We start from the raw sequence: 25001 nt of genomic DNA, 5'->3' as shown, positions 1-25001 counted from the left end.
CAATATCTGGGACAAAGGTAAGTCAATAATTATGTTGCGTTTCAATGTCAAATGATTATTTTCTGCTGCATTTGCAAAGATTTATAAGCGTACAAGTTATTTTTCTTTTGTTATTTGTTAATTCACTCTTTCCCTTGATCCCACCCCCATGTGAACTGTGAAGGATGGGTTTTGTAGCTTGTGTTATTCAGTTTGACTCGGAATATAACTGTTAAGATTTTCAAAGATCTCACTGGAGGTGGTGTGGATGAAGTGTGCAAAAACATCAGTGATCCTGCAGATATGTTGGACACAAGTTGCCCCGCCTAGAGCAGACTTGAATGTTGTTGGTGTTGATTCAGGGCAAGAACAGGAAGCCACAAAGTGAACTAAAAAAAGAACTGTTTTATTGTGACGTTTGACACTGAACCCTTCTTGATGTGAATCATGTAGGTGATTTTGACATGTGTTACATTGTCATGGCGTTATCGGTGGATGGCACAGCATCATGCAACTTCTGATAATGTTTATTGATCCCCACTGACCTCAGTGCATTTTTGATTGTCACAGAAATTTCATCACCAAATTTGTGTATACAGTTGAGTAGTTGGTCGTATAAGCACCATTATAAACCCTCACCATTTAAGGGTGTTTTAAATCTAGTTTACAAATGCTTCATGGATAAAAATAGTTTGGTTACAGTATACACACACTTAATTTACATGTATTGTATTATAGGTATAACTGAGATAAACTATTGAGCTAAACTTTGGTTGATTGCTGTATTTAGAACTGAGTAATTGCACTTTCTTTGGCTTCTAAATCGTGTATATATTACAGTGCATTTATAAAATCTAGGATGGACATTTTTCTAGCACCAAATGGATATCGCAAACGGCTGACCTAGTAAGATGTAGCTGGAGAAGCAAGTTTTAAGATCCTTTTTTTAAAAAAAGAGGGAGAGAGAGAGAGAATCCGCAGATGGAAGTTGCATTCTTGCATCACTGCTGGGAGAGTTTTTGCTCCGGCACCTGTGGACAAACTTCCGACAGCAGTCCCAGTCTTCAAGATTCAGCATATCGAGATCGCTACACTTACCAGAAGCGCCTGGGAAAGTAGTTGCTGTGAACGTACGTACAGCTTCCTTCTTGTACCTTGCTTTAGGTCAAAACGGCGTTGTGCTCACACGTTCCAATGTATTCGTGAAGGGCTGTACCTGTGGGGTATGGAGCAACCTTACTGGGAAAGGGAAACATTCAAGTCTCGGCTTTAGCTATCTTTGGCTCTATTGGATTTATTTGGTCTCTGGATGGTGAATTAATGAAGCAAAATTTCAATTCTCATTTTCAGGCTGTCTCCTAGCTCACCACTGAGGTAGTCTTTGTCATGTTTGTCTTCAAGGTGGTTGAGTTCCTTCTTTTTATAGAGTGGGATACTACTGATCTGTAACGAATAGGTTCCCGGCATGGGCCTCTTCTTCGTTAAGTGGAGGAAGCTGATTCCGTCTTTCTGGTTTATCCTAAAGAAACCACCTTCATTCCCGTGGTCTATTAAATATCGGTTGTGATTTGTCAGTGTTGTGAGAGCAGGGATCAGTTTCAAGATGCGATCTTTATTATTAAGTTCAGAGATGTTGAAAGAAAGGATAGCTGGTTTTTCAGCATCCCAGCTCTCGAGGTTAACAGCTGCCTCCATCTCGGGCTGATCCTGCAAAAGAACAGATGCTTTAAACGTTCCCTTCTTGATTTTTTTAAAAAGAAGTGTGGGCATGCATAATAATCATCCTCCAGCAATCAAGCAATTGGTAAGATACAGAGGCACATACATGTGGGGTGGAGAGTTTGGAGATTGGCTAGACAACATGCTGCTGGAGTATTTTGTGAAGACTGTACATATGTAATATAAGCTTTAAGGAAGAAGCTGTTCTCGTGTTTTTTCTTCTCTGCGAGGACCTTGGAGGCTGGTTGTAATCCTGCTTTGCTCAGCGCACCCCAAAAGAAATACTTGACATACTCTTTGGGTTTGGCCTGTCAACCAGCCACAACTCCATCTAACAATTGCATCGTCTAGTCCACCTACGACCAGCTTGTCCACAAGAATATCACAGGGGGCCTTCTCGAAAGTCCTGCTGAAATCAAGATGCACTATGCCTACAGCATTCCCCCCATCTATTGAGCTTGTGCCACTATCCAGAAAAGAGACAAGATTATTCTGGTATGACTTGTTTTTTAGAAACCCACACTGGGTCTTAGAAATCACAGTGTTCTTTTCTAAGAACATTGCTTAGACTGACTTGTTTTATGACATGTTCTACCACTTCTGTTTGAACACGGAAGTTAACAGCTATTCACCTCTAATCCTCAAGCACCTCACCCGTTCTCCAAGAATCCTCAAAGACTGTAGGACAGAGGCTCTACAGTTGCACCCTCCAAGGTCTTTTTGTACTCTTGGATGCAGTTCACATGACCCTGGTGACCTGAATTGTTTTAAAGAAGTTAAATGTTCTTTTCGCGATGCTTTTCTCTATCCTGGGCAGCAGCCCTCTCACTCCCTCCTTCACGCCACTTGCGCCTGCCTGTGGGCTGTTTCAGGAGAAAGTGGAAGCCAAGCAGGGTTTCAGCAGTTCTGCCTTCTCTCTGCCCACTTTCAGTAATGCTCCATCTTCCTCATGCATTGCACCTGCTCTGTCCTTGTTCTTCTTCCCTGTAGAATAGCTGAAAAACCTCTTTTTGCTATTTTTAATCTCTTTTGTTAGTTAGTCTGAGCTCATTTGAACTTTGTGGTCCACACACACTGGCTACTCCTTTGCTCCCTTCCTTGGTGAGTTGCCTCCCCTTCCATTTCTTATATATTTCTCTTTTAAGACATACAGTAGTTCTTCAGAAAGATCATTACGCAGCCGATCCTTCCCCTTTCCTTTCTCAGAATCTCGCCTTTAAGAAATTTCCATCAGCCACGGACTCCCTTCTCTCGGAGTATTTCTGACCATGGGATCTCATCCTGTGTTCCCTCAGGCTGCTTCTGATCAGCTTTCCTAAAGCTCAGAGAGCACATTATACCATTCTTAGCCTTCTCTTTTCTCAGAATAACTCATTCCAAAGAATTAACTTCCACCCAAAGTTCCCACTATTTCCTCCTCGTTGACCGGTTCTTCCCTTTTAGTTCAGACCAATTCCAAGACAGCTGATCTTTTTGTCACTTCTTCCACCTTCCAAAAAATGAAGCTGTTAGCAAAGCAAGGGAGGGATTGGGGGGAGGGGGAAGCTTGCAGTCCTGGCTGAGTCAGTATCCCCAACAGATATTTGGGTAGACGCAGCCCAACTGCACATACTTTTACCAAAAGCACTGGTTCTTGAAAACAATGACCATAACACACAACTTCGGAAGTGCTGTCCTGCATGCAAATTTTATAGGAGGACCTTTCTCACTGCAAAGCCGGTGGGCGCTCCAAACCTCAGTGCCGACATGACACCAAAAATGAGTGTGTCAGTGAAAACCTACGAAAGCCGACTCCTCTGAACCATCGGCAATGACTTCAGAAGAACCCCGCGGATAAAGGGCACGGCATCCGAGCCCCCATTTCCTCTCTCTTCCGAGAGCCACGGCTGAAAGAGGCATTGATTTCATGGGACATGTGTTTTTGCACACCGCAGCAAAAATAATCTACCGCTTTGGATTTGTGCCGATGGGCTCCTGCCTCCACATGATCACACAGCAGTAAACCTCTGACTCGGCACCTGGACAAACATAAAAACCTGTGCCATCTATACTATGTCTTATAGAGGTCAGATGGACCCGTTGTTTGATTCATTGTAAGGCACTCTCAACAATATCTGTAGTAATATTAAGGCATTTAATTTGCTCCGTTAACTTAGAAATCCCTGCCGTAGGGCAGAGCTCAATGTGAGCCAAAGACCAGAAATGGGCAGCTCTCTCTCGGGTTTCCCCTTTATCTTATAACTCCACCCAAGGCCAGTCAGAAAAGCAGAGCAAGAGAAAAGGTCCCAATAGAGGAATTTCACAAGGAGGTGCCATTTACCATTTACAAGTCAAAGCAGTCTATCATGATCTTGCCTCACAAAGCACGCCTTGGGACTCCCGTTCATAGGGAGTCACACTCAAAAGACATAGGAGTCACCTCGATTTTAAGCAATGGCGTCGGCCCACAGGAATCCGCATTAGGAAGGTAGGTAAGCCAAGGACCCGGCTCGCAAAGGCTCTTGGGAAGCTAACGAAGCCCCACCACCCCAAGACAAGGAAGCTCAACGAGGACGTTACCTCTGCGTCGAGTGCCTCTGTTTCATTGGTGCTTCGCCGTTTCCTGCCCCTCTTAGGATAGCCGTTGATTTTACAGTCATAGCAAGCTTCTGGAGATAACGAGTTGTCATCAACTTCACCGCTGACTGAGAGGTCCTGTCCGTGGCCTTTGCCCAGACCCATCCCGGAAACACAATGTCTACGAAATCAGAAGGACAGGAGAAAGTCAACCCCAGCGCTCTTTGTACCATCGTCTGCAGTAGTACCAAGACATTTAAATCTCTTCCATTAAAATTCCTGAAGGAAACGCGCAGCTAGGCTTGCCTCTGTGTTGATGTGGTCTGGGCCGTTTTGTACCCTTTGTACACAAAGGGTACAACGTTTACATAAAAAGCGAAATCTAAACTGCTTTCAGATGCGTTGGCTAAGCAAACACAGCGAGAGGCAATGATCTGAACGCAAGCCATCTGGACTGTCCACAAGACTGGATTCAGGCCCAGTTTCTCTTACCCTTGTCCTATTCGGAAGTACCCCGGCGGGCAGCCGCAGACGTAACCGCCTTCCGTGTTCGAGCACCCGTAACTGCACGGAGCTTGTGAAGAGCCACACTCGTTGACGTCTTGGCACGCTCCCGTGAACTGCTCAAAATGATACCCGGCCGGACACATGCACTTGTAACTGCCCAGAGTGTTATGGCAAGACGCTCCACCGCAGACATGGGCGCTGAGGCATTCGTTCTCATCTGGGAAAAGAAGCCAAGGGAATTAATTACACGCCCATTCTCTGAGCATCTTAGGAAAGCCAGCCACCGACACAAGCTCTGTCGGACCCAAGCAAGCCATCGCCACAGGTGGCAGGGGGCGGGCCGGGGGGGAGAGGGTGCTGGTCAAAAGAACAGGGAGGCAAACATCCCACGGGAACTCATAAGGGTCCTCTGAACTAAAGGATTATGGGTCCCCCACCAAATTTGAAGCTATGGGCCTTCTGTCAGTCAAGCCTAGATCAATTTGTTGCTCTTATGCTTTGCCTGAGTCTAGGGGCGCGCATGAATATTCACAATCATTTCGACACAACTGAACGTGCTTTCACTCAACAGGCAATTAGATTGTTCTGACAGCCAAACTTCTGAAAATTATTCTTTATAATAGGAAAGCAAAAAAAGAATTGAGTTAATAAATGACCAAATTAATTGACTAATGCACATCGTGATTTGCAAAACATGATTCATTACTCATTCTTCATGCAATATGGCTAATTACAGATTTGCCTTAAGTGAGTGCTCACAAGACAATTTTGACTGAGTTAGAGAAAATACTGCATTGGCGCTATTCGTTTAGGACGCCTTACTCAGAAGAGACCACCCATTTTTACAAAAGTCTTAATCTGTTGACTGTATTTGCAAAATATCTGAGGCTGCAGTGTATCTGAGACGGACACAGGATGCAACACCGGCAGGTTTGCCAAAACGTTTGTGGCAGAACTGATGCACAAGATGCTGCTCAGCTCTCCGCTCTGCTTTGTTAGAAATCTGTTTTTCTAAGTTGTCTTCTATCCCTATTCTGGGATGATGTCAGGAGGTTTCAAGGAGATGAAAGTAATTTAATAAGAAGGGGCAGGAGCGTAGCATTATGACCCTCCCCTTGCTGTGAAGCTGAAAGGTGGCAGCCTGCCTACGGCCACTTCATGCGCTTGTGGCAGAGGTGAGTGAGATCTGAACCAGGGAGGGAGGGCTCGTCCGGTCTCTCCTCTGCAATGCGATGCCTCCTCAATCTAATTTAGGTTAAAAGTCTCTGAAGGTGAGGGCAGTGAGCACCATCACAGCAACTAGAGAAGCTATGTTTGTATTTCTAATGTTAATGCAACCAAGGGTCAAGAAACCTTGACTGCCTCTTTTATAAAGTTAAGGAAGAAAAAAAAAATAAGACAATGACCACCAGGCTTAAGCTCAGCGGGACCATGCGAGTAAGCCCAGCGCAGTCTCCAACTGCTCCCATCCTCTGCTGCTCATTGAGTGTCCAGCTGGAGGCGCCCCCCCCCCGAATCTGCACCGCTGCCTTTGCTAGCCTGGCAACACCCTCCGGGAGACAACTTGGGCTTCACTTATAAGGAAGGGCGTATTGGGGCTCCCCCCAACCCCGTTCCTAACAATTATGGAACCACAACAGCTTTAAGGAAGGGCAAATTAACGTTTTCGAAAATTTACATCAGATGTCTCCTTCCTTCATCCCATCTTTCCAAAAAGCAAGAAACATTTTTGAGCAACTGTCAGAGCCGAAACATCTACATTCCCAGTGGAGGATGGTGTAAAAATGTCAGGAAGTTTTCTTAAGCATAATTAAAACCAGAGACCTCCCTTAGAGCAGCACCATGATGACAAGGAAAGGCATTTTTATAGGCCTTGGAAGGTAAACCATGCCAAACGCAGGGGTTCCTTCTCTTGGTTTCGGTCACGGCCCATCTCTCCATGGAATGGACTCCAGCTCAAATGGACTCGTTCATTTAGATACCAGGAAAAAACCTTCACTGAGTTTTTGGTTTTTTTTTGGGGGGGGGAGGGAAATGGGTGATGGGACATGCAGGCTGCATTGCACATATTTAGTTTCCCATAACTATGGAGAGTAATCCTTCCTGCCCTACACTTGAAGTGATTAGTAAGTTTCTCCGTGAGTAACTTTATTGGCAAAGCTGCAAAGGCACAGATCACCACTAAAGACTGGCCAAAGAACAAACCCACTTTGCATTTCAACAGATTAATTTATTTGTTCTTGAAAGAAAGAAAAAAAGAAAAAGAAAGAGAGAGAGAGAGAAAGAAAAGGGTACTTGGGACAAATGAAGGATAAGAAACAGTTGTGGGTTTGGTGTCAAGCTCCAGGAAAGCAATTTCTCCCCCTGACAGATATTTAAGTGTTGGCTGTTGACAGATCTGCTTGTATTTGTGCAATGTCACTCGTAAGTTCCACAACAATTTAGGCTGAGGCTGAGAAAATTAATATCTAAAAATCAAGAGGCATATTGACAATGGAAACTTTAAATGGAGACACCCAGCATAATAAGCAAGCCTTTAAAATATTTCCTTGAAGTGGCAGGTCCATCAATGTTCTGATATTAAAACAGCAAAGGTATGATTAAAATAAAAGGAGGACTCGTTCTGCCAGAGCCTGCTCTGTCGGGGCCTCCCGGTAAAGTGTCTTTCTCTACCTGCAGGAGGCACCTGAGCGGCTCCACGTTCACCCTACCAGACAGTTCTTTAAAGGGTTTGCAAACAACCCCTGCACTCTGTAGCCCAGGCAGAATTGGGGAGAGGGATCCTGTCTTTCTAACTGCAGTGTTAAAATTACTTTGGCAGTGGTTTAATCCACATAAAAAGTTTCATTCCGTCAGAATGGTTTCTCCGAGGACAGAAAGAACATTGCCTGAAATCACAGCTAAAGACCGAGTGACATAAATAATTACAAGCAGAGGTTTTCCAGTTGAATCCAGGCCCTGGCTCTCAATTCTAGGTCACTGTAAGGACTTCCTTCCCGTTGTTCCCTTTTCAATGACGATACATAAGCGTTCGTCTCTGAACCGACTCGGCCGAGTTTCAGAACGTCATCCACAACGCTGAAATCTTAGCGTTAACACAGCAATAGCTTTGTCTGCACAGAGAATGAGGAAGGGCTCTTACCCACACACTGGTTCCACTGGTAATGCTGGAGATATCCTTGCGGACAGCTGCACCTGTAGCCCCCAATTATATTCTGGCAACCATGCTGGCAACGATGGTTTCCATCACACTCATCAACATCTAAGGAGGAGGAGGACAAAGCACAGGTAGAAGGGTTTGTAGTATTTCTCTAGCCTGTAGGGATAATCTGTGGCCATAAGCGTGAAGCACAGCACGGGGGTTAACAACTATCTAAGTTTCTTTTGTCGTGGTTCACAATGAGCTACTGCCTTCCTCCACTGGAAACACCCTTTGCTTTGGGGCCTGTTCTTCTCACTCGCTCCTAAAGCCAGCAGGAAGGGTTTCCTTTGTGGAAGCACTTCTGTTCCACCTTAAGTGCAACAAAGCTCCACGCATCATTTGCTCACAGGGATGTCTTTGTTTCTTACAATCAGCTGTCAAGAAATAGAGCACCAAATGTTAACCTCCCTCCATGTGTCCCATGAATAGCACCTCCACTGATTTATCATGTTATGATAGCATGACCGAGGGCGACACCTCGGGACCTCTCCTAAGTTCAAAAACATGTGCAAATGCTTGGTTCGAATGAGAAAGGCCAGATTTTTGGCAACTTAACATAACAGAATGAGTTTAGCCATTCCAAGGTCAGGTCTAAAGCGGCTTCTGTGTACTGATTAATCCCCATGAGAAGTTTAGGTGCAGGAGTGACTGGAGAAAATGATTCCATAGAGCTTGTCTGCTAATGAGCTACAGTGTTTGTCCCCTAAAACTATTACTGTTCAGAACAAATTGCAGAGGACCTCCCATCACCACCATCTGAAAAACGTGATCCATTGGTGGTGGCAGAGACTGAAGCACATAGGTGGACAAACATGTCCCTCTCACGGGCAAATGGGTGTAAGGGATGGGAAACAGAACATCAGGTTTGCGAGGTGGCACCAAGCTCAGAAGACATGAAAGGATGAGAAACAGGATGAAGGTGAGCCAACACAGAGGGAAGTCAGCCGGGCCAGGGCAGGCGGGAGCGAATGCACATTTAAATGGAATCTGTGGGTTGTGGAGGCGCAGAGGAGAGGACGGCAGGACACCCAGACCCGGCGCGCATACCTTCACAGCTGGCACCCGTTTGGTCCAGGGCAAAGCCACGCTGACATTCGCAGGTGAAGCTTCCAGGTGTGTTCTGACAAATGCCCTTCGAGCCACAAAGATTGACGTCCGTGGCACATTCGTTGTTATCTAGAAGAATTACAGGTGGGGAGGGGGGTCAGTGGGTTTGCTCAGCCAGGGTCACCCACGTGGCCGCTGCCGAAGAGCCTCTGCAACAAAAAGCTCCACGGGGACAGAGATCCCATGAAAAATGTATTTTTCCCCCCTCAAAATGATGTTTTACAAGCAAGGCCGGCTGCCAGATGTCACACGGGAGATTTTTTACACCACGCTCCAGATTGGGTAGCTGTATTCAGCCCTCTTTGGCCATGTTGGATTGGGGCCATCACAGGATTTTCTTCTTCCCAAAGTTACTTTGAAACCCGCAGGTGCTGAACACGTGTGGGTGTGTTCAGGCATCCAGGCCACCCCTAGCAGCCTTGTTTACCTGTGTGCAGCCCAGAAACAAACGGGCAGAATTCCTTCATCATCTTTTTACTCACCAATACAAGCTGAATGGTGCTGAGTAAACCCAGGGGGGCATTTACACGTGAAGCCTCCCATCGTGTTGACACAAATGAACTGGCAGTTGTGTTGTTTGGTGGCGCATTCGTCAAGATCTGGAAGGAAAGGAAATAACTTATTTCAGTTTTGTCTCCTCCTACAGCCAATCATCTCTACAAGGGAGCTGGAAGACAGAAATCTATCCAGGCAAGAAGTGCACCAAGGAATACTGCCTGGCTAATTTTAAGAGAAGTCCCTTTCCCTTCTTCTGGGACTCTAGAACAGAATCTATTCAGCAGGCAAATCTCTCTGCCCCTTTGACATCTCAAAAGAGAACACTGCCTTCTTTTGCAGCAGTTCAGCACCAGTAACGTTTACAAGAGCAGTCTAAAGAGGTAGCCATTCTAAGCAATATGAGCCTTGTATTGTAACAAAAAAATAAGGTGGAACCTAAGAGACTAGCCCAGGTGTTATGACACAAGCACACAAATAGGTTAGGCCACCAGTTCTTTCAAGCATCATGAAACTATTATTTGTCAAGACAAAATATATAGATGAGCAAATCATGGCACGGATGCATGCCTTTGATTAGTTTGGATGTTTCCACACGCAAGGTTGTTTCAGCCCATATTCATCATCTGTCCTGATGCACGATCAAGTCCAGGAAGCCAACCTGATCTCTCAGGTTTACCTCAAGCACTGGCACACTTAATGAAAAGAATTTGTTCTCCATAAAGCAAAGCAAAAAGCAAAGTGTGCTACTTATATACCACCCCATAACGCTTAAAGCACGCTCTGCTCAGTTTACAATTATGCAGGCTGCACATTTACACACTGCAGTTTGACACACCAATTGGGTACTCCATTTACCGACCTCAGAAGGATGGACGGCTGAGTCAACTTTGAAGCCGCTGACCTGAATCCCACTAGGTTCAAACCCAGGCTGCAAGCATAGTCTTGACTGCAGGACTGCAGTTGGACCCCTGAACCAAGGAGGAGCTAGTAGACGCTCAACTGCCTCTTCACATGGTTGAACAGCCATGCTGGCTGGGCTGAGAATCAGTAGCCCGGCTTTCCCAAGCCGCGCTGAGGCATGGCTGTGTCAACTCATTCTCGACGAGAGGTCCAGGCCCATCTTCCAGACGTCATTGCCCTCGGGCGGCTCTTACCTTTGCAGCTCCTTCCGTCTTCTTGCAAAATGTACCCCTTGGGACACGAGCACTGGTAACTGCCTTCGGTGTTTTTGCAGATGAAATTGCAAGGCTTTGGAGACAGATTGCACTCATTCAGATCTGAAAACAAAACAGAAGGGTCATCCAAAAGGACAGAACCCTATGGAATACTGCATGCAAAAGGGACTAGTGGGGACCATCTTTGTGCAAAAAAAAAAGTCCCATTCTTTCGCGTGGACTGTTTTTTTTTCTTTTAAAAAACAACCACCACGTGACACAGGAACAGGATAGAACAAAAAGTGTATGCACTCATTTCATTTCTATGTCGCCTTCCCTCCAAGACATGAATTCAAAGACACGCAGATAGTATATAAATGGGAAGCGGCAGGCGGCAATCCAGTGACTTGAAGGTTCCCCTTTTCTGACATGTACCAGCCTGGGCTCCCTGGTCATCTTCAAAGACTCCCCCCTGCAGAGTCCAGGCAGGGGATGATGGGAGGCCACGGGAGAAAAAGCCTTCTCCGTGCTGCCTTGAGTCACAGGCTATCCAAACCCCGAATGTCTTTTGCGGCAGATGCCCTGGTTTGAGGTCACCTTCTGCTTTCTGCAGTCTTTTTAGAACTTTGCACAATTCGTCAAATTGAACCAGAGAACAGCAGTGCTGTTTTTAGGGTGCCGCGAATCTTACGTCATTGCCGATTTGCGACACTAGTGAAATTTTAAGGTTGCTTTCTCCCCCCTCCCCCCATGTCTGTTTACCGAACTTTGAAGTTTTAATGTTGTTAGCCATCTAGAAAAAACACTGTTCTCGGACTAGTGTACATGTAGGATAAACACGAAAATGTGTCCCATTCCATGTGCCTCTTAAAAAAAGGGGCAAAGCGTACCTATGCAGAGAGTGCCCGTGATATCGGTGGTGTAGCCTTCCTTGCAGAGGCATCGGTAGGACCCTCTCTCGTTGATACACTCCCCGTTCCGGCAAACGTCGTGAATAACCTTGCATTCGTCAATATCTGCAATTCAGTAAATAGGACGATAGAGTAGGTAAAACAGAAGTGGGGGGAAAAAACAAGCAGCATGCCTAGATTCAGTGCTACTCTTGTGCTTCCGCAGCAGACAGATATAATTTATGGATCAAGGCATGCTCCTTCCATTTAGGAAGCTTGTTGAGAAAAGGGAAGGAAACCAGGATCCTTAAAAGAAGGGACCAGTTGGGAGTCCCCTTCCCAGGTTCTGCCCCGGGCTGGCCTTTTCTCTTTTTCCCTCCACTTGGTTTGTGTCCCCGGTGATGCCTTCACAGCCACAGCCCTTAATTTCTCCTCCTTCTAATTGGGGGGGGGGACGGGCGAGCGAAGGGGGGAGGGAATTGCACTTTGGGACCATGCCCTGACCCTCAGGCCATTGCTGGCACCCTCTGCGGCTGAGAGTCCAAACAGGCAGCAGGGCAGGAAAAGGGCAGGACGGAAGCTGCACCTCCCGAAGCGAGGAATACGGCCTTTGCCGTTGCTGATCCCAGAGGCCGAGGGGGGGCGGCTGAGCCTCCCGAATAAGACTGGTCCCGAATGGTCTTCCCGCAGAAAGGAGGAATAAGCCCAAGAGGGGCGGGTCAAGCTCCACAAAGGGTGCTTCCATGGTCAAGTTTAGCAACTGGGACCTCGAACCACCGACTAGAACAAGGGGCAAATTATATTCTGCATCCTCTATTCCCCCCCCCCCCTTGAATCTAAAAAGCCACTTTTAAGACTCCTAATGGGGAAACTGTGGGTGGAGAGAAAAAAACTCAGGGTCCTCCGGCTTCTCTGTCGTCCCTTCCCAAGGCCATTCATCAAACAAACAAACCAACAAAAAAACTGCCAACTGGGTTTAATGCCCCTTTGCTGGCTGTACAAGCCGTAAACGACAGGGAAGTGTTCCATTGGGTGGGAGAGATGTTCCTGATCCCCCCCGGGGTTCAAACGGAAGGACGTACCTGCGCCATCGGTGGTGTATCCACGGCCGTGGGGACAAAGCTTTTTAAAGGCGACGGTGCCCATGAAGGGGCAGATCTCGCAGTTGGGGCCCCACCCTCGCCCCCCATCGCAGCAGCACTCGGACTTGGTGATGGGGTTCCGGTTGCTGGAGCCAATCTGACACATGCTCTGCAAGACCTCGGTGAAGCAGTAGCCCTCTCGGTTGTCTGCGGAAGAAATGCAAATTAAGGGCCCTTTGTTAGTTTGGGAAATGTCAGCAGCCGTGAGCTGGGTTTGGGCAAGGGCCCCGGGCGAGAAGGAATTTGAGGGTAAACGAAAGAGGAGCATACTTAGCCATCGTTAGTGAGTTGCAACAGGGAGAGGGAGAGCCAGGCAGTAAGAAGAAAGAGGACAAGGCGTCTGAGGAAAAGAAAGAAAAGATCGTTAGTAAAGGGGAAATCCTGCCCGGATCGAGCGCTCGGCCCTTGCGATCGGATCCCGAAGGAGGAGGAGAGAAGAAGTGAATCATCAGAGTCCAAAGGTTTTCCGAAAAATGGTTGGGGAAAAAAAAGCAGAAGTGACCTAAGCCTGGCTGAGGTCAAAGAGAAGGGGTCCATGCACCCGCTTAATCCGCCCCTCCTTGTAAATGCGTCCTGACAATTCCAGCCATGGTGGGGCGTCTTTCCGAGATGCTTGGGACAGGAGGGAGACAGGGTATGTGGTGTGCTTATGTGCATCCGTGCTTGAGGGACCCCTGGTGTGGAAGGGCAATGAAGTCAGCTGGATGCCGGGAAAGAGCAGGGAGAGACACACCTGCATTTACTGAGAAAGGGCTAGTTCACCCAGGCACATCCATCATCGGGTGGCTGTCATGTCAAGAGATCATTTGAATGTATGAAACAGCCATCACAGCAGTTAAAACCATCATGCCATTCCAACGAACCTCAAACAGAATGCTTTTCTGTGGGGGTTCTTTCTTTGTATTCAGCCTCCACCGGCTATGGGATTAATGATGTACGCACATGTCTGAAGGAGTCCCACGAGTCTGGTGGCGCAGGACTTCCCATCGTTTCCACCACCAACATTTAAGAGACCTAGCTGTGCTTAGAGCCTCTTCCTCTCCTGTGACCTGGACAACTCCAGTAACACCCCCAGTTGCCTCCCACAACAGGGAAACAGCTACACCGTGGATGTCAGTTGGACTTATTATGGCCAAATAACAGGCGAAAGCAGGCAAAACCATAAACGAGTAGTCAAAACATGGATCATTGGTTTCTCCAGACCACCCTTCCCTTCTCTGCTTCTCATACTTACCTATGCATTCATTCTGGGCTTCGTTGACATTGAATCCATCGTGGCATTCGCACCGGTAACTTCCTTGCGTGTTGATGCAACGTCCGTTTTCACACAGCCCAGGTTTACTCTGGCATTCATTCTCATCTGTATAGGGTCAATAAAATGTCACAGAATCATATCGTTAACATACATTAATTCCCTGTTCACTGACACACACTGTAAACCTGTTCATGTGGTTCTAAAGAGGATAGATATTTATAGGGAGAAATTTTAAATGCACTAAGAAATAATGGCCTTTGAATTGTATAAAATAGCCCCACTAAGCAATTTCAGGAGCGATCCAAAGGAATCGTTTTACAGTGCAAACAGATTTCATTTCCATTGGTGGGGGGAGGGGAGGAGGAGGAAAATGCAGGGAGGAAGAATAAAACTTCCATCAACACATTTATGCGGGGGCAGGACCTTGGTTTGGGAATTTATTTTATCTGTTCATGGGAAGGGAGAGGGATCGTCCTGCTGGGAAATCACGTTACCGAGAGCCACCCAATCCGACCTGCCTTAACAGCCGCTCCTCCTGGAAATGAATTTGCTGCCTGCCTTGACGAGTCTATTTTCTAGAGAGAAGGACGTGTCTTCACTCACCTGTGCAACCTTCCCCATCTGGCCTAGGCTGGAATCCCGGTCCACAGATGCACATGTAGGTGCCGATCAGATTTTTGCACGTCATTTGCTTTGAGTCACAGTCGTGAATCCCTTCTTCGCACTCGTTCTGATCTGAAAGCATCGGGCGAACATACTGACAAAAAGCAGGGGAAGGCTGAAGCAGGTTTTCCGAGAGCTGTGAAAATCTGGGTTTGGGGGGGACATACTATGTCGATATACCAAATTCCCTAGGCAGGTTTGTGGTCTGGAATCCAAAATCTGCACAAACCTAGTTTTTATCCTTATAAGTAAAAAAGGAAAGCATGTGTTTAGATAAACTAATATGTCGCCTTTCACAGCTTACTCTGAACATCAGCTATGAAACTTAGAAGGTCAGAGGTACAACAGAAAGAATAAATATATATAATGGAATGTCCTACGTTTGATTTTGAAGTATTTCTTTTTTTATGCTGTGAATCCGGGATAGCAGTATCTACGCTCATTATTTTAGTGATTCTGTGGGAGGTGGCCATCTCAGAGAGAAAGAGAGAGAGTTACTCTGTCATGAGTTTTTTCTTCTAAGAAAAAGTGATCCGGATGGTTATTATTATTATTATTTTTACAAATGAGGTTTTACTACAGAAGAACTTGATCTCTCTCACACATAGGTTAGCGACCTGAGATCCTCCCCTCATGTTTCTCTGTTGACTGAGCAGGTTAGGTCGGGTGGAAATTCCAGGCCAAGCACTGGAGGACCAGCCGTTGCTTGGGGCTGGACCCACTGCATACATGGCACTAAAATTTGCAACAGCAGAACAGTGTTTCATCAAGCATAATACAGTTCAGTCATTAAAAGATTACATCCAAACAGGAATTAGAGGAACAGATCTATATTCCTAACTTTGAAGAAAAGTATTAAATTCTCCTGGACTTGTATTTGCTATAAATCAAAACCCTCTGATACAAAGTTTATTCAAAATCCTTTTTAAAACATGGCAGCGCAACAGGGTTGATTCCTGTTGACACCTAGAGAAAGAGAGCCACATTCAGAACCTAGACGCTTTTTTAAAAAATTGTTTTTCTCTGTGATTAAGCAGCTGCTTCTCACAAATTGAATCAAAACAGGAAGTGCTGATCTGAAAGTTAGTCAAGAGGGATTTTAGATGATTTAGCTCTAGCTTGGTTGGGGGTATCCAACAATCCGTCTGATCGCCAACAGAGGGGTTTGGGGGACTCTCACCTTTACACATCCGCTTGTCTTCTCGAAGGATGTACCCAGCAGGACACTTGCATTCATAGGATCCGTAGGTGTTCACGCACCGGAAGGCGCAAAGCAGAGGATTCTGAGCACATTCGTTTACATCTGTATAAATCAGATAAAGCAATTCCAAGTTAGCCAGTTGTCCTTGTTGAAAAGCGGCCCCTGACATTTCCACACCGTGCTCTGCCTTTCTCTGGCTGTGGAAAAAAAAAGGAGCAACAGGTATGAAGGAGCCTTCCTAAGTAAGGGACCCGGAGTGAGAAATCCCTCTTTCTTCCACAGCCGTTCATCTTTCCCAGATTTTGGAAGAACACCGAACCGGGTGTTTTGGGGCTCCTTTCCACCTACTGCACCCGAGGCCTGCCCGACAAGCATCAAAGTCTGTGATTGTATTCCTTCTAAGTGCGGAGAAGGGACGGCTTCCTCAGAATCCCAAAGCCTCAGAGCGACATGTGAGTCAGGGAGCAGCGTGACCTTTTCCTCCTTTCCCTAAAAAGACCTGCACTAACACGCTGTGATGCTCTTTGTAAGGACAACAGACTGGTGGAAAAGCACGGATCTCTGCCTTACATGGACCTTCCTAAGGGCTTTCCCTGAAGTGTATGTGAAGAAAGCGGGAGGGCCGTTACCTTCGCAGGTCACCATCGGTCCAGGCTCAAACCCTTCCTCACAACTGCATTCAAAACTTCCAATGATGTTCTTGCAGGTCCCGTTGCCACACGGATTCCCTACCGAGCACTCGTCAGTATCTGGGGATAGGAAAGAAAACAAAACCCAAGCACGGTGGGGTGGGTGTCACAATCCTCAGAATGCTGCCACTGCTGCCAATTTGTAGAAAAGTCGGGCTTAATTTATGAAGAATAACACAGACCAATTTACTGCTTCAATTCTTTAATACTTGACAGCCACCCCAAGCACTGTTTTTAGTGAAAAGACAAGGGTAAACTAAATACAGAAAGAGAGAGATCAATCAAGACCAGCACTTCAACTTACCTACACATTCGGTCCCCTCAAGGACATAACCAAACGGACATTCACAACGGAAGGAGCCATCGGTATTGATACATTGCCCATGTTTGCAGTTGTCAGGATCTTGACACTCGTCCGCATCTTACCCCACAAAATTAATCAAAAAGAAATACCGGTGAATGCTATGTTGAAGAATTCCAAAACAACCTTACATCATCCATCAACGCAAACAGTAGATTAGTCAAGCGAACGAGGGTCCTCCGTTGTAAGAAAAGGAAGGCAGGCGATTCCAATCAAGACCTCAAGAAATTATCAACATTTGTGTATCTCCTGAACTAAAATAAGACTCTACAGGTGGCACTGAGAGGCCATCAGTCAAGCAATCTTTGTCGCCCAACTTGGGCGCCCAACAGGTCAACGTCAATTTGCCACCAAATGTTAGGCCTTTTGAGTAACTGAACAAGAGGATATAATTGCATAGAGATCATAGATGAACACTGAGATTTTAAGGTCTGACAAAAGAAGATGAAGTGAAACTAGGAACAGATCACTTACCAATGCGTTCACCATGTGGTCCAACCAGAATGCCAGATCCGTACGGACAAATTTGCCGATAAGCTTCTGTAATTCAAACAGAGATATGAAACCACAGAAAATCAGCCAGTTTTGTCGTGGTAACCATTAGATGTAATGAAGAGCACATACACCTCACATATAGGTTTCATTTCTAAGAGAGTGTGTGCATGCGTGCACGTGTGTGTGTGTACACAATTGGAATGATTTGTTCATTTGGCGCAATCTCTCAACCTCCAAACTCTCTTACAAGAGCTATGATCAATAAGAACAAATGTCTCCTTATGGCAAATTGTAGCTACTGCTGTAAGTATATATATTCTGAGTGCATTCATTTTATCAATATAAAAAGCCAAAAATCTCAAGTATTGTGGGGTGAGCAGCACTGAATGTAGCCCTCGAGATGGGGGAGGGGGGCACCTTCTCCCAGCCCTGGATAGCTTGGCCAAGAATTGCTGATGGGACTTCCTGCTCTCATCCTCCCAACCAATTTAATGGACTGACCCTTTCAGTCCCTCGGCTGGCAACAGCAAGCACATCGGAACACTTACCGAGAGATTGCGCAAAACGGAGCAATAAGGTCTATGCTTGATGGCCAACAAAACCTGCTCCTTTATAGTACATGAGATTTTACTTGGTTACGATATTTCATGGTCCTATTTCCTCTCCTTAAATGACATTAAAGCATGCCAAGTCTTTCCTCTTTCAGGTTCCCTTCCTCTGGTCCAGGGCAAACTGATCAAAACCCCTTTTCACCCAGACTGGGTCTCCTGAACGTCAGCGGTCGCTGAAACTCTGCATTCTGGTGACACAACCTATCTAGGTAGAAGGCTACAAACCACCGGATCAGATCATGAGCTGCAAGCAAGTGGGGTCCCACCCTCTTGGGAGCTTCCATTTCAAGATCTTGCAACAACCATCTGAAAGGTTCCCCCCTCCAACACGCACCATTCCTCACAAACTTATTGATAGCAAAATGATTGACTTGTCATTTTGATTGGGGAAAGGCATTAAAACAGTCCCATGAGAGATTCCATATATACCGTTTGCTTCTTCCGGGCAGAGTTCACAGGGGTCACCCCATCCTTCTCCGTTCATATTGCAACAACACTCTTGCTTGGAATGGTTTCTGGATTTGGGAACAGTACATTTCCCGTCTTCAAATTTGGTGAAACAGTAGCTTATTCTCAGATCTACACAAATGAAAATATACAGTAGTATATGTTAAGGGTTTGTAAAAAAAAATTTAAAAGGAAAAAGATTAACATTGAATGTACTAAAACATCATTTAAGTTACCGATGGTTACAATACACAAATACATTAAGTTCTGATCTGCACATGAAAAGTTGTTTTCTGAAAAATTCCACCGTAAATATTAATTCCAAAGTATGACAAATTACGGCAGTCAGTTAAATAAAATCTTTGCCCGGCTCCTCTGGTTTTGCTTAAGCTAAATCTCTGCACTTTCTCCTTGCGTTATTCCAGAGCTGTAACACTGAAGTCGCTGTGTTAATCCTGTGCAAGTACATCTGGACAAAGCAGAACGGAAAAAGAGAAACATCCTTGTACCTCAAAGACCATGTTTTATATCTCATTATGAGCTTTTGCAATCCGTCCATCCATCCAAAGCTCACCCTGGAGCAAAACAGATCCTTTTGCTTTCTATTTTGGTTTTGTCCGGTTCTTCAACTGCTAGAACACCCTACAGACTCCAATGAAATGCTGGCTTTAATTTTGCTATAATGAACACACTTTACAAGTGTTTCCAATCTGAAGCTCTCACTTCATCCTTTTATACAAATGCAAAAGTTAGGTGATACCTTTACAGTATTGAACTATTTTTCAAAAAACCACATAAGAAAGGTATCACGCTTGCACGTATGTAATCCTGAACCACATGGCCTTTTCCAGTTCATCTTTTTATGTGACCAAAGAAGCTACAGATTACAGATCAAAATTTTAAAATTCTATTTTACAACAATTTTTATTGCTGAACACTCCTGCATTTCATAGATCTGAAAACATCCAGAACACCAATGCCAAGAAGAAAGAACTGTAGATGAAAAAAGTGTAATATTGCAGGCAAAAAAAAAAAAAACTTTCTTACTTTAATTCCAAGGGGCTATTTTAATTTTGTTTCCCTACTCAATTCCTGCTGCAATGTTTATAAACCAAAGATGGGTTTGAAATTAAGAGCAGTAGATAATGTAATAAAGGGGGGGGGGGGAGAATACCAAAGTGGGCTGTAGCACTAAGACTGTTTCAAGCCAGTGACTATTCCCCCCCCACCACCACCACCACAAACAGGGCTGGCAAACGACCCAGAGGTTAAATGGAAACCTTTGCTGGTTTTGTTTCGCCACCCTGTGCTCTTCCGTGCCCAGTAATTGAAACACAGTCTGGAGCAAAGGAGAGACCACAAGCCTCTCCCAGACAGGCTGCTGGCCAAAGAACAGCCCCCAGCGTCAGCTGCAGAACCAGCTGCTCCTCCAGGATTCCTGGATGGGAGATTCACACCAAGCAATATCCCAGGCTTTTTTTTTTTTTAAAGCCTTAGATAAAGAAGAAAGAAGACCTCCAAGGGCTCTGGACTTATTATGCATACTCAGGCAATCAATTAAAGAATGTTTAGTTAACATCTCATTTGCTTTTTAAGGGATTAAGTTGTTAAATTTGAATAAAACTGCATATTACCTATACTGTAGCGTAGACTAATTTTAGAGAGAGAGACAGAGAGAGAAACAAAGGCAGAAGAATGACTAATATATCTTACAGTTTAAAAAAACAACTATTTTGTCGGGTTTTCCTCACGGAAATCACGGAATTAGTCACCCTGGAGAAAGGCATCAAGGGCAGGAATCAAGGGCTCTCCAAGGAAGAAGCTCCCCCACGAAGTTCTTCTAAGCTGAGCTGTAACCGTCTTAAAAGGGGTGAAGTGTTTTCCACTTGGGAAAGGCTAAAACCACCGGCATAAGACACGTCTGATATTTTCAGCTACAAAATTATACCACAAACACTCCTCCTCGTTTCTTTAACACAAGCACATTTTTTTAACAAAAGGGGCCAAACCACAAAGTGGTTCTGGAATTCTGATAAATACTTGTTCCCGGGCCAAATTAATCATACTGGCCGTAGCAGGAAGGATCGGTGGGCATCAGTCTCCAGTCCCAGTTTTGCTACTGACAAAACGTTGAGATGGAGTCGATAGTCCAAGCTGCTGCATAAAGCCATTGCTTGTCCGATAAAGCAGAACATTGAGGAGTCGGAAGGAAGGTGCTGAACTGCATGCTAATGTTATAGGAATGGCCCTTGAATGGATCTTGCACCCAGGGACTGGAGAGACTGCACCAATATAAGAGTCACAGAGTAGGAACAAACATTATAGACAGCCCATCAACAGAAGAGGAAAGTCTTTAAGGGCTGATTGCCTGTGAGTGTCACAGTAGGAGCTTTTCTCACCTCCCTGAGCTTGCAAATCAGTTTGCTTTCTTTGTGACTAGTCTAGACTAGACTAGGTGATGACTTAGGCACGGGAGTGCTTTAAGTCTGGTTTCTCAAGTCTCTCTCCAGGGCTCTCTCTCTTCTGATGAGGCTATCTATCCCATAGGGGGTTCTGTCCTCAAGAACCAGGCAAAGGTTGCAGCTTTATGACAAAAAAATACATGGGAGTGAATCCCACCGAATCCAGCAGGGTGTTCACTGGTGTAAACGTCATTGGGACTGGTCTGAAAGTCTGTTTGCAAGCCCGTGACAACCGAGTGGCTCTTCGTGTTCACAAGGAGCCGGTTTCTTATCCGAGAGAGACCACGGTTAATTTCGAAGCTTGCATATCTGAACAAAATAACAAGGAAAGGCAGGGAAAAAGAAACCTTACCTTGGCATCTTCGTCCACTCAAGGAGACAATAAACCCTTCGGGGCACAAGCAGGTGAAACTCCCCTCGGTGTTCTTGCAGGTACCCAGGGCGCAAATCTCTGCCTCTTCCACGCACTCGTCAATATCTGAAAAGCATGAACACTTTGGCTCTATATAAAAGCGATCACGCCAGGAGGCAATGCCTTGCACAGTCCACATCTGTCTGTGCAAAGTCAGTCTGCAGACTGTGCTTGCTCCTGAGCCATCCCCAAAACCATTCCCCTTCTAGGGCAGTCTCACGTCCCTTTAGGGAACACAGAGAGAGAGAGAGAGAGAGGGAGAAGAAATCTTTGCCTGCTTGTGCGAAACACCAAAGTACGGCAGAAGCAGATCCTTTGAGACTCCTGCCCACGAGCTGTGTTGGGAAGAGGGGAGGAAGGGACAAGGTCACTCTGCCCCAATTCAAAAGGAAGCCTCTCTCTTCCTTAGGGGGACAGCACAAGCTCTCCCTCTGACCTTCCCAAGGTCTGTCGTTCTCCTTTGGGAAATGAAAGATCCTTGCGTACCGTTACATTTGTCATTCTCCAGCACGTATCCAGGCGGGCAGATGCATCGGTACGAGCCATCCAGATTCTGACAGGTCCCTGGGACACATTTGGTCGGATCCAGCGCACACTCATTGATGTCTGAAAGGAGACAAGAACAGGGCGAGGTTTCGCTTACTTTCCTTTCTCTTCACAAGACCTCATTCCCTTTCTTTCTGTCAACGCTGCTTACCTTGAATTTTTTTTCAGTGCAAACAAAGGGGAGACTGAAATAGGCCGGGTTAGGACTAGGGAAGCATCGAACAGAAAGAACCCATTTTCCACGCCACAAGGTGAATTAAATAATTCATAAGAAGAAGGAACGGGGCTCATTAAATAAAGAAAAAAGGGAACATGCACAACACTATGCCCCTCTCCCCAATGAATTGAAGTTGTTTATAATTCATTATAAAAATATTGGAAACAATCCAGGCCAAGTGAAGCCAAGTTAGATCCCAAGGGGGGGGATGTCACATCCATCAACAGCAGAATGGATTCTGACCCTGGGGATATATATATATATCCTTGATGTTATGATTTATAATTCCAGTCTGTGAGATATATGCAAATTGCAAAAGAAAAGGGGAAAAAACAACCCAGAATATTTTACTTATGAGCAAGATTCTCTAACATGCACAGCCTGAAGCAAAAACTACCTGGGAATCCAATAAAAGCAGTTATAAACATTTGGTCCCAAGAGCCATACAGTATGCCTGCATTAATAATGGGAAAGAGTTGATTGGATTCCACAGGGCACTGGCTTTTTGGAAAATGTTTTTAATTTCGGCAGGATCTCTGCTCTTATCTTTTCTCCTCCTCCTCACCACAACGCACAAGAACGTGAGCCGCTAACCCCTGGCCCAACCCAAACATGGCAGCCAGACATGGCCATTGCGCTTATGATGACCTACCGACACAGGTCCTTCCATCTGGAGGCATCTCATAGCCATCGTTGCAGAGACACTGGAATGAACCGACGGTATTGATGCATCGGCCATTTCTGCACAGGTTTCCATTGCCGCTGGCACATTCGTCAATGTCTGCAAGGAGAGAAGGATGAGGGAGACCGTCAGCGATCAGGAAGAGAAACAGAATGCAAGACAGAGGGGAAAGTGGGGGCAACCGAAGCAAAGGACTATGATTAAAGCCTTCAAAATGTCTCTTTTTTAAAAAAAAAAATTAACCTCAACTGTCCTTACAAGGCTTGTCAATGGCAAGATATCACAATATGTTAGAGAAGGGAATGGCAAACCATTTTTGTGTATTGATTAGCTAGAAAACCCTGGACAGGGTCTCCCTAAGTCAGAACTGACTCAACAGGAAGCAGTTATTAGTAGTAGACTTGGGGCAGGGGCAGCTGTTCTGCCATTGTGTAGCAGCATATAAATGTGACGCCAGATGCCATCATCGTCAATGGATGGTCTTCCGAGCTTAGCGGTATCATCTCTGCCTGTTCTGCCAGGGCAATGCAGGACAGCTCCAACAGGCCAGTGTGGCGCGCAATAAATAAAACACAGTGGTTGTGGTAACTGCTGCTCTGCCATTTTCCTCCAGCTGTTCCGTCATGAATCTGATTGCCCTGCACAAAAGCCCTAAGAGTTTTTGCGGGATTCTTGGAAGGCTTCTTTACCTATGCAGTCATTATTGTGAGAAAGGATGAATCCTGTGAAACAGCGGCAATTGAAGGAGCCGACTGTGTTCCTACACGTGCCGTTTCCACATGGGTCTCGCTCGCACTCATCAATATCTGCGAAGAAAATAGCACCGTTCGTCAATATCATTCACAACTTGGAAGGCACACAAATCGGGCTGCATCCATCGCTCGAGATAAAACCCCTTTGGAGGACTTGGTTACAATGTTCGCACATCCTGGAGAAAGGCAGAGGGGTAGAGACAAACCGTCCGGGACCGTGGGGTTACCCCCAGAGAGACCACCTATGCTTTCAGGAGATGCTGCAGGCTAGTCAAAATATGGTGCGGATAAGCGCACTATCTACCTCAAGATGACAATGAGAGCACAAGATGGAGCCAAGAGATCATAAGGATGTGCGTAACTGCCAGTATCCCCTTCCTGAGACCCTTCTCAGCATGAAAAGCATAGACCTTGAACAGTGACGAGAAAAAAGCCAAGCAAACCATAAAATTAAACTATTTGACATGGCAGAAAGCACGGGGAGCATGAACAGTTTCCCACTAACAAAGGCCTCCGCTGGGTTTTGTGTATCTCAGTGGCAAGTCTTGTCCTGAGATATTTCTGCACTAGCCATTGCCAAAAGTTGAATATCAAGACGGCCTTTTAACATCCCCGCTATTAGCTTTGTCCTCTTGTTGTCCTGAAAGGTTGGGACCGGATGCCATACCTACCTATGCACATGTTTTGATCCTCATTGGTTTTGAATCCAGTGTGACAACGGCAGATGTAGCCTCCCTCGCGGTCTATGCAATCCCCGTGGCTACATATGTTGGGGATCTCTTGACACTCGTTGCGATCTGAATAGAAAAGTGAAAAATAAAAAAGGACTCGAGGAAGCTTTTCTCCTATCCAGTCCACTCGCGGGTTCAGTTAGCTTAGGACAGGACAGGACTGGGCTGGTTCTTCCAAGCTCACAAGCAATGGTCCTTCCCATCTTTCCTACTGCCTGGCATCACAAGTGTTCTCATCATAGCAAGGTCAAGGAACTGGCAAGTTTTGCCTTTTCCTTAGGCTCTAGGAGACTAAATGCTGCCTTTGACTCCGAGCTGAGGCTTGCCCAAAACCTTCTCATTTCACTCTTCCAGACATGAGAGAGAATTGTGTTACACCCCCACCCACCCCGTTCAAAATATATCTTCTGCAATTGCAAGATCTTCCAGATTAACTTAATGACCTTCATCAGAAGCATAAAACACTAACTTGATTTTAAACTCAAGGTGGCGGGGTGCGATTTATTTTTTAAAAAACCCGAATCGGCAACAATGGCCAATGGAAGAATTCCATCAAAATACAACAAGGAATAAATAACTCAACGTGATGAAAAAACAGTATAAGGATTTACGTGTTTGGAAACAACCTTGATATGCTATACTCTTTTCTCTGTGTTACTTAAAACGGCATGTTTATCAACAGTTTAACACTGCACCTTATTTCCTACGAAAGCCACAGCAAAA

At 45.6% G+C, this 25001-nt stretch overlaps 1 protein-coding gene across 4 annotated transcripts in view; it reads right to left on the bottom strand.

Annotated features, from left to right (window-relative positions):
• Nucleotides 1-364: 364 nt before the first annotated feature.
• FBN1 (fibrillin 1) overlaps nt 365-25001 on the bottom strand; it is a 146038-nt gene continuing 121401 nt past the window's right edge. For 3 of the 4 annotated variants that reach the window (XM_072982080.2, XM_072982083.2, XM_072982084.2), the window contains 21 exons: nt 24219-24344; nt 23485-23601; nt 22766-22894; nt 21837-21956; nt 21291-21416; nt 18459-18608; nt 17398-17463; nt 16867-16983; nt 16503-16622; nt 15853-15975; nt 14613-14744; nt 13989-14114; nt 12695-12901; nt 11613-11738; nt 10723-10845; nt 9553-9669; nt 9011-9139; nt 7904-8023; nt 4747-4978; nt 4258-4435; nt 365-1686 (listed from right to left, as the gene is read on the bottom strand). In XM_072982080.2, coding sequence (XP_072838181.2) covers nt 1297-1686; nt 4258-4435; nt 4747-4978; nt 7904-8023; nt 9011-9139; nt 9553-9669; nt 10723-10845; nt 11613-11738; nt 12695-12901; nt 13989-14114; nt 14613-14744; nt 15853-15975; nt 16503-16622; nt 16867-16983; nt 17398-17463; nt 18459-18608; nt 21291-21416; nt 21837-21956; nt 22766-22894; nt 23485-23601; nt 24219-24344 — 3074 coding nt within the window. In that variant the 3' untranslated portion in view covers nt 365-1296. Of the gene's footprint in view, nt 1687-4257; nt 4436-4746; nt 4979-7903; nt 8024-9010; nt 9140-9552; nt 9670-10722; nt 10846-11612; nt 11739-12694; nt 12902-13024; nt 13095-13988; nt 14115-14612; nt 14745-15852; nt 15976-16502; nt 16623-16866; nt 16984-17397; nt 17464-18458; nt 18609-21290; nt 21417-21836; nt 21957-22765; nt 22895-23484; nt 23602-24218; nt 24345-25001 lie in introns of all 4 variants that reach the window. The other variant, XR_013538980.1, reaches the window with a different exon arrangement.

This window comes from Pogona vitticeps, chromosome 12 (genome assembly GCF_051106095.1).
Source record: "Pogona vitticeps strain Pit_001003342236 chromosome 12, PviZW2.1, whole genome shotgun sequence".
NCBI classification, from domain to species: domain Eukaryota; kingdom Metazoa; phylum Chordata; class Lepidosauria; order Squamata; family Agamidae; genus Pogona; species Pogona vitticeps.
Note: the sequence above shows the minus strand (reverse complement) of the source record. Positions and strands in the feature narration are given on the sequence as shown.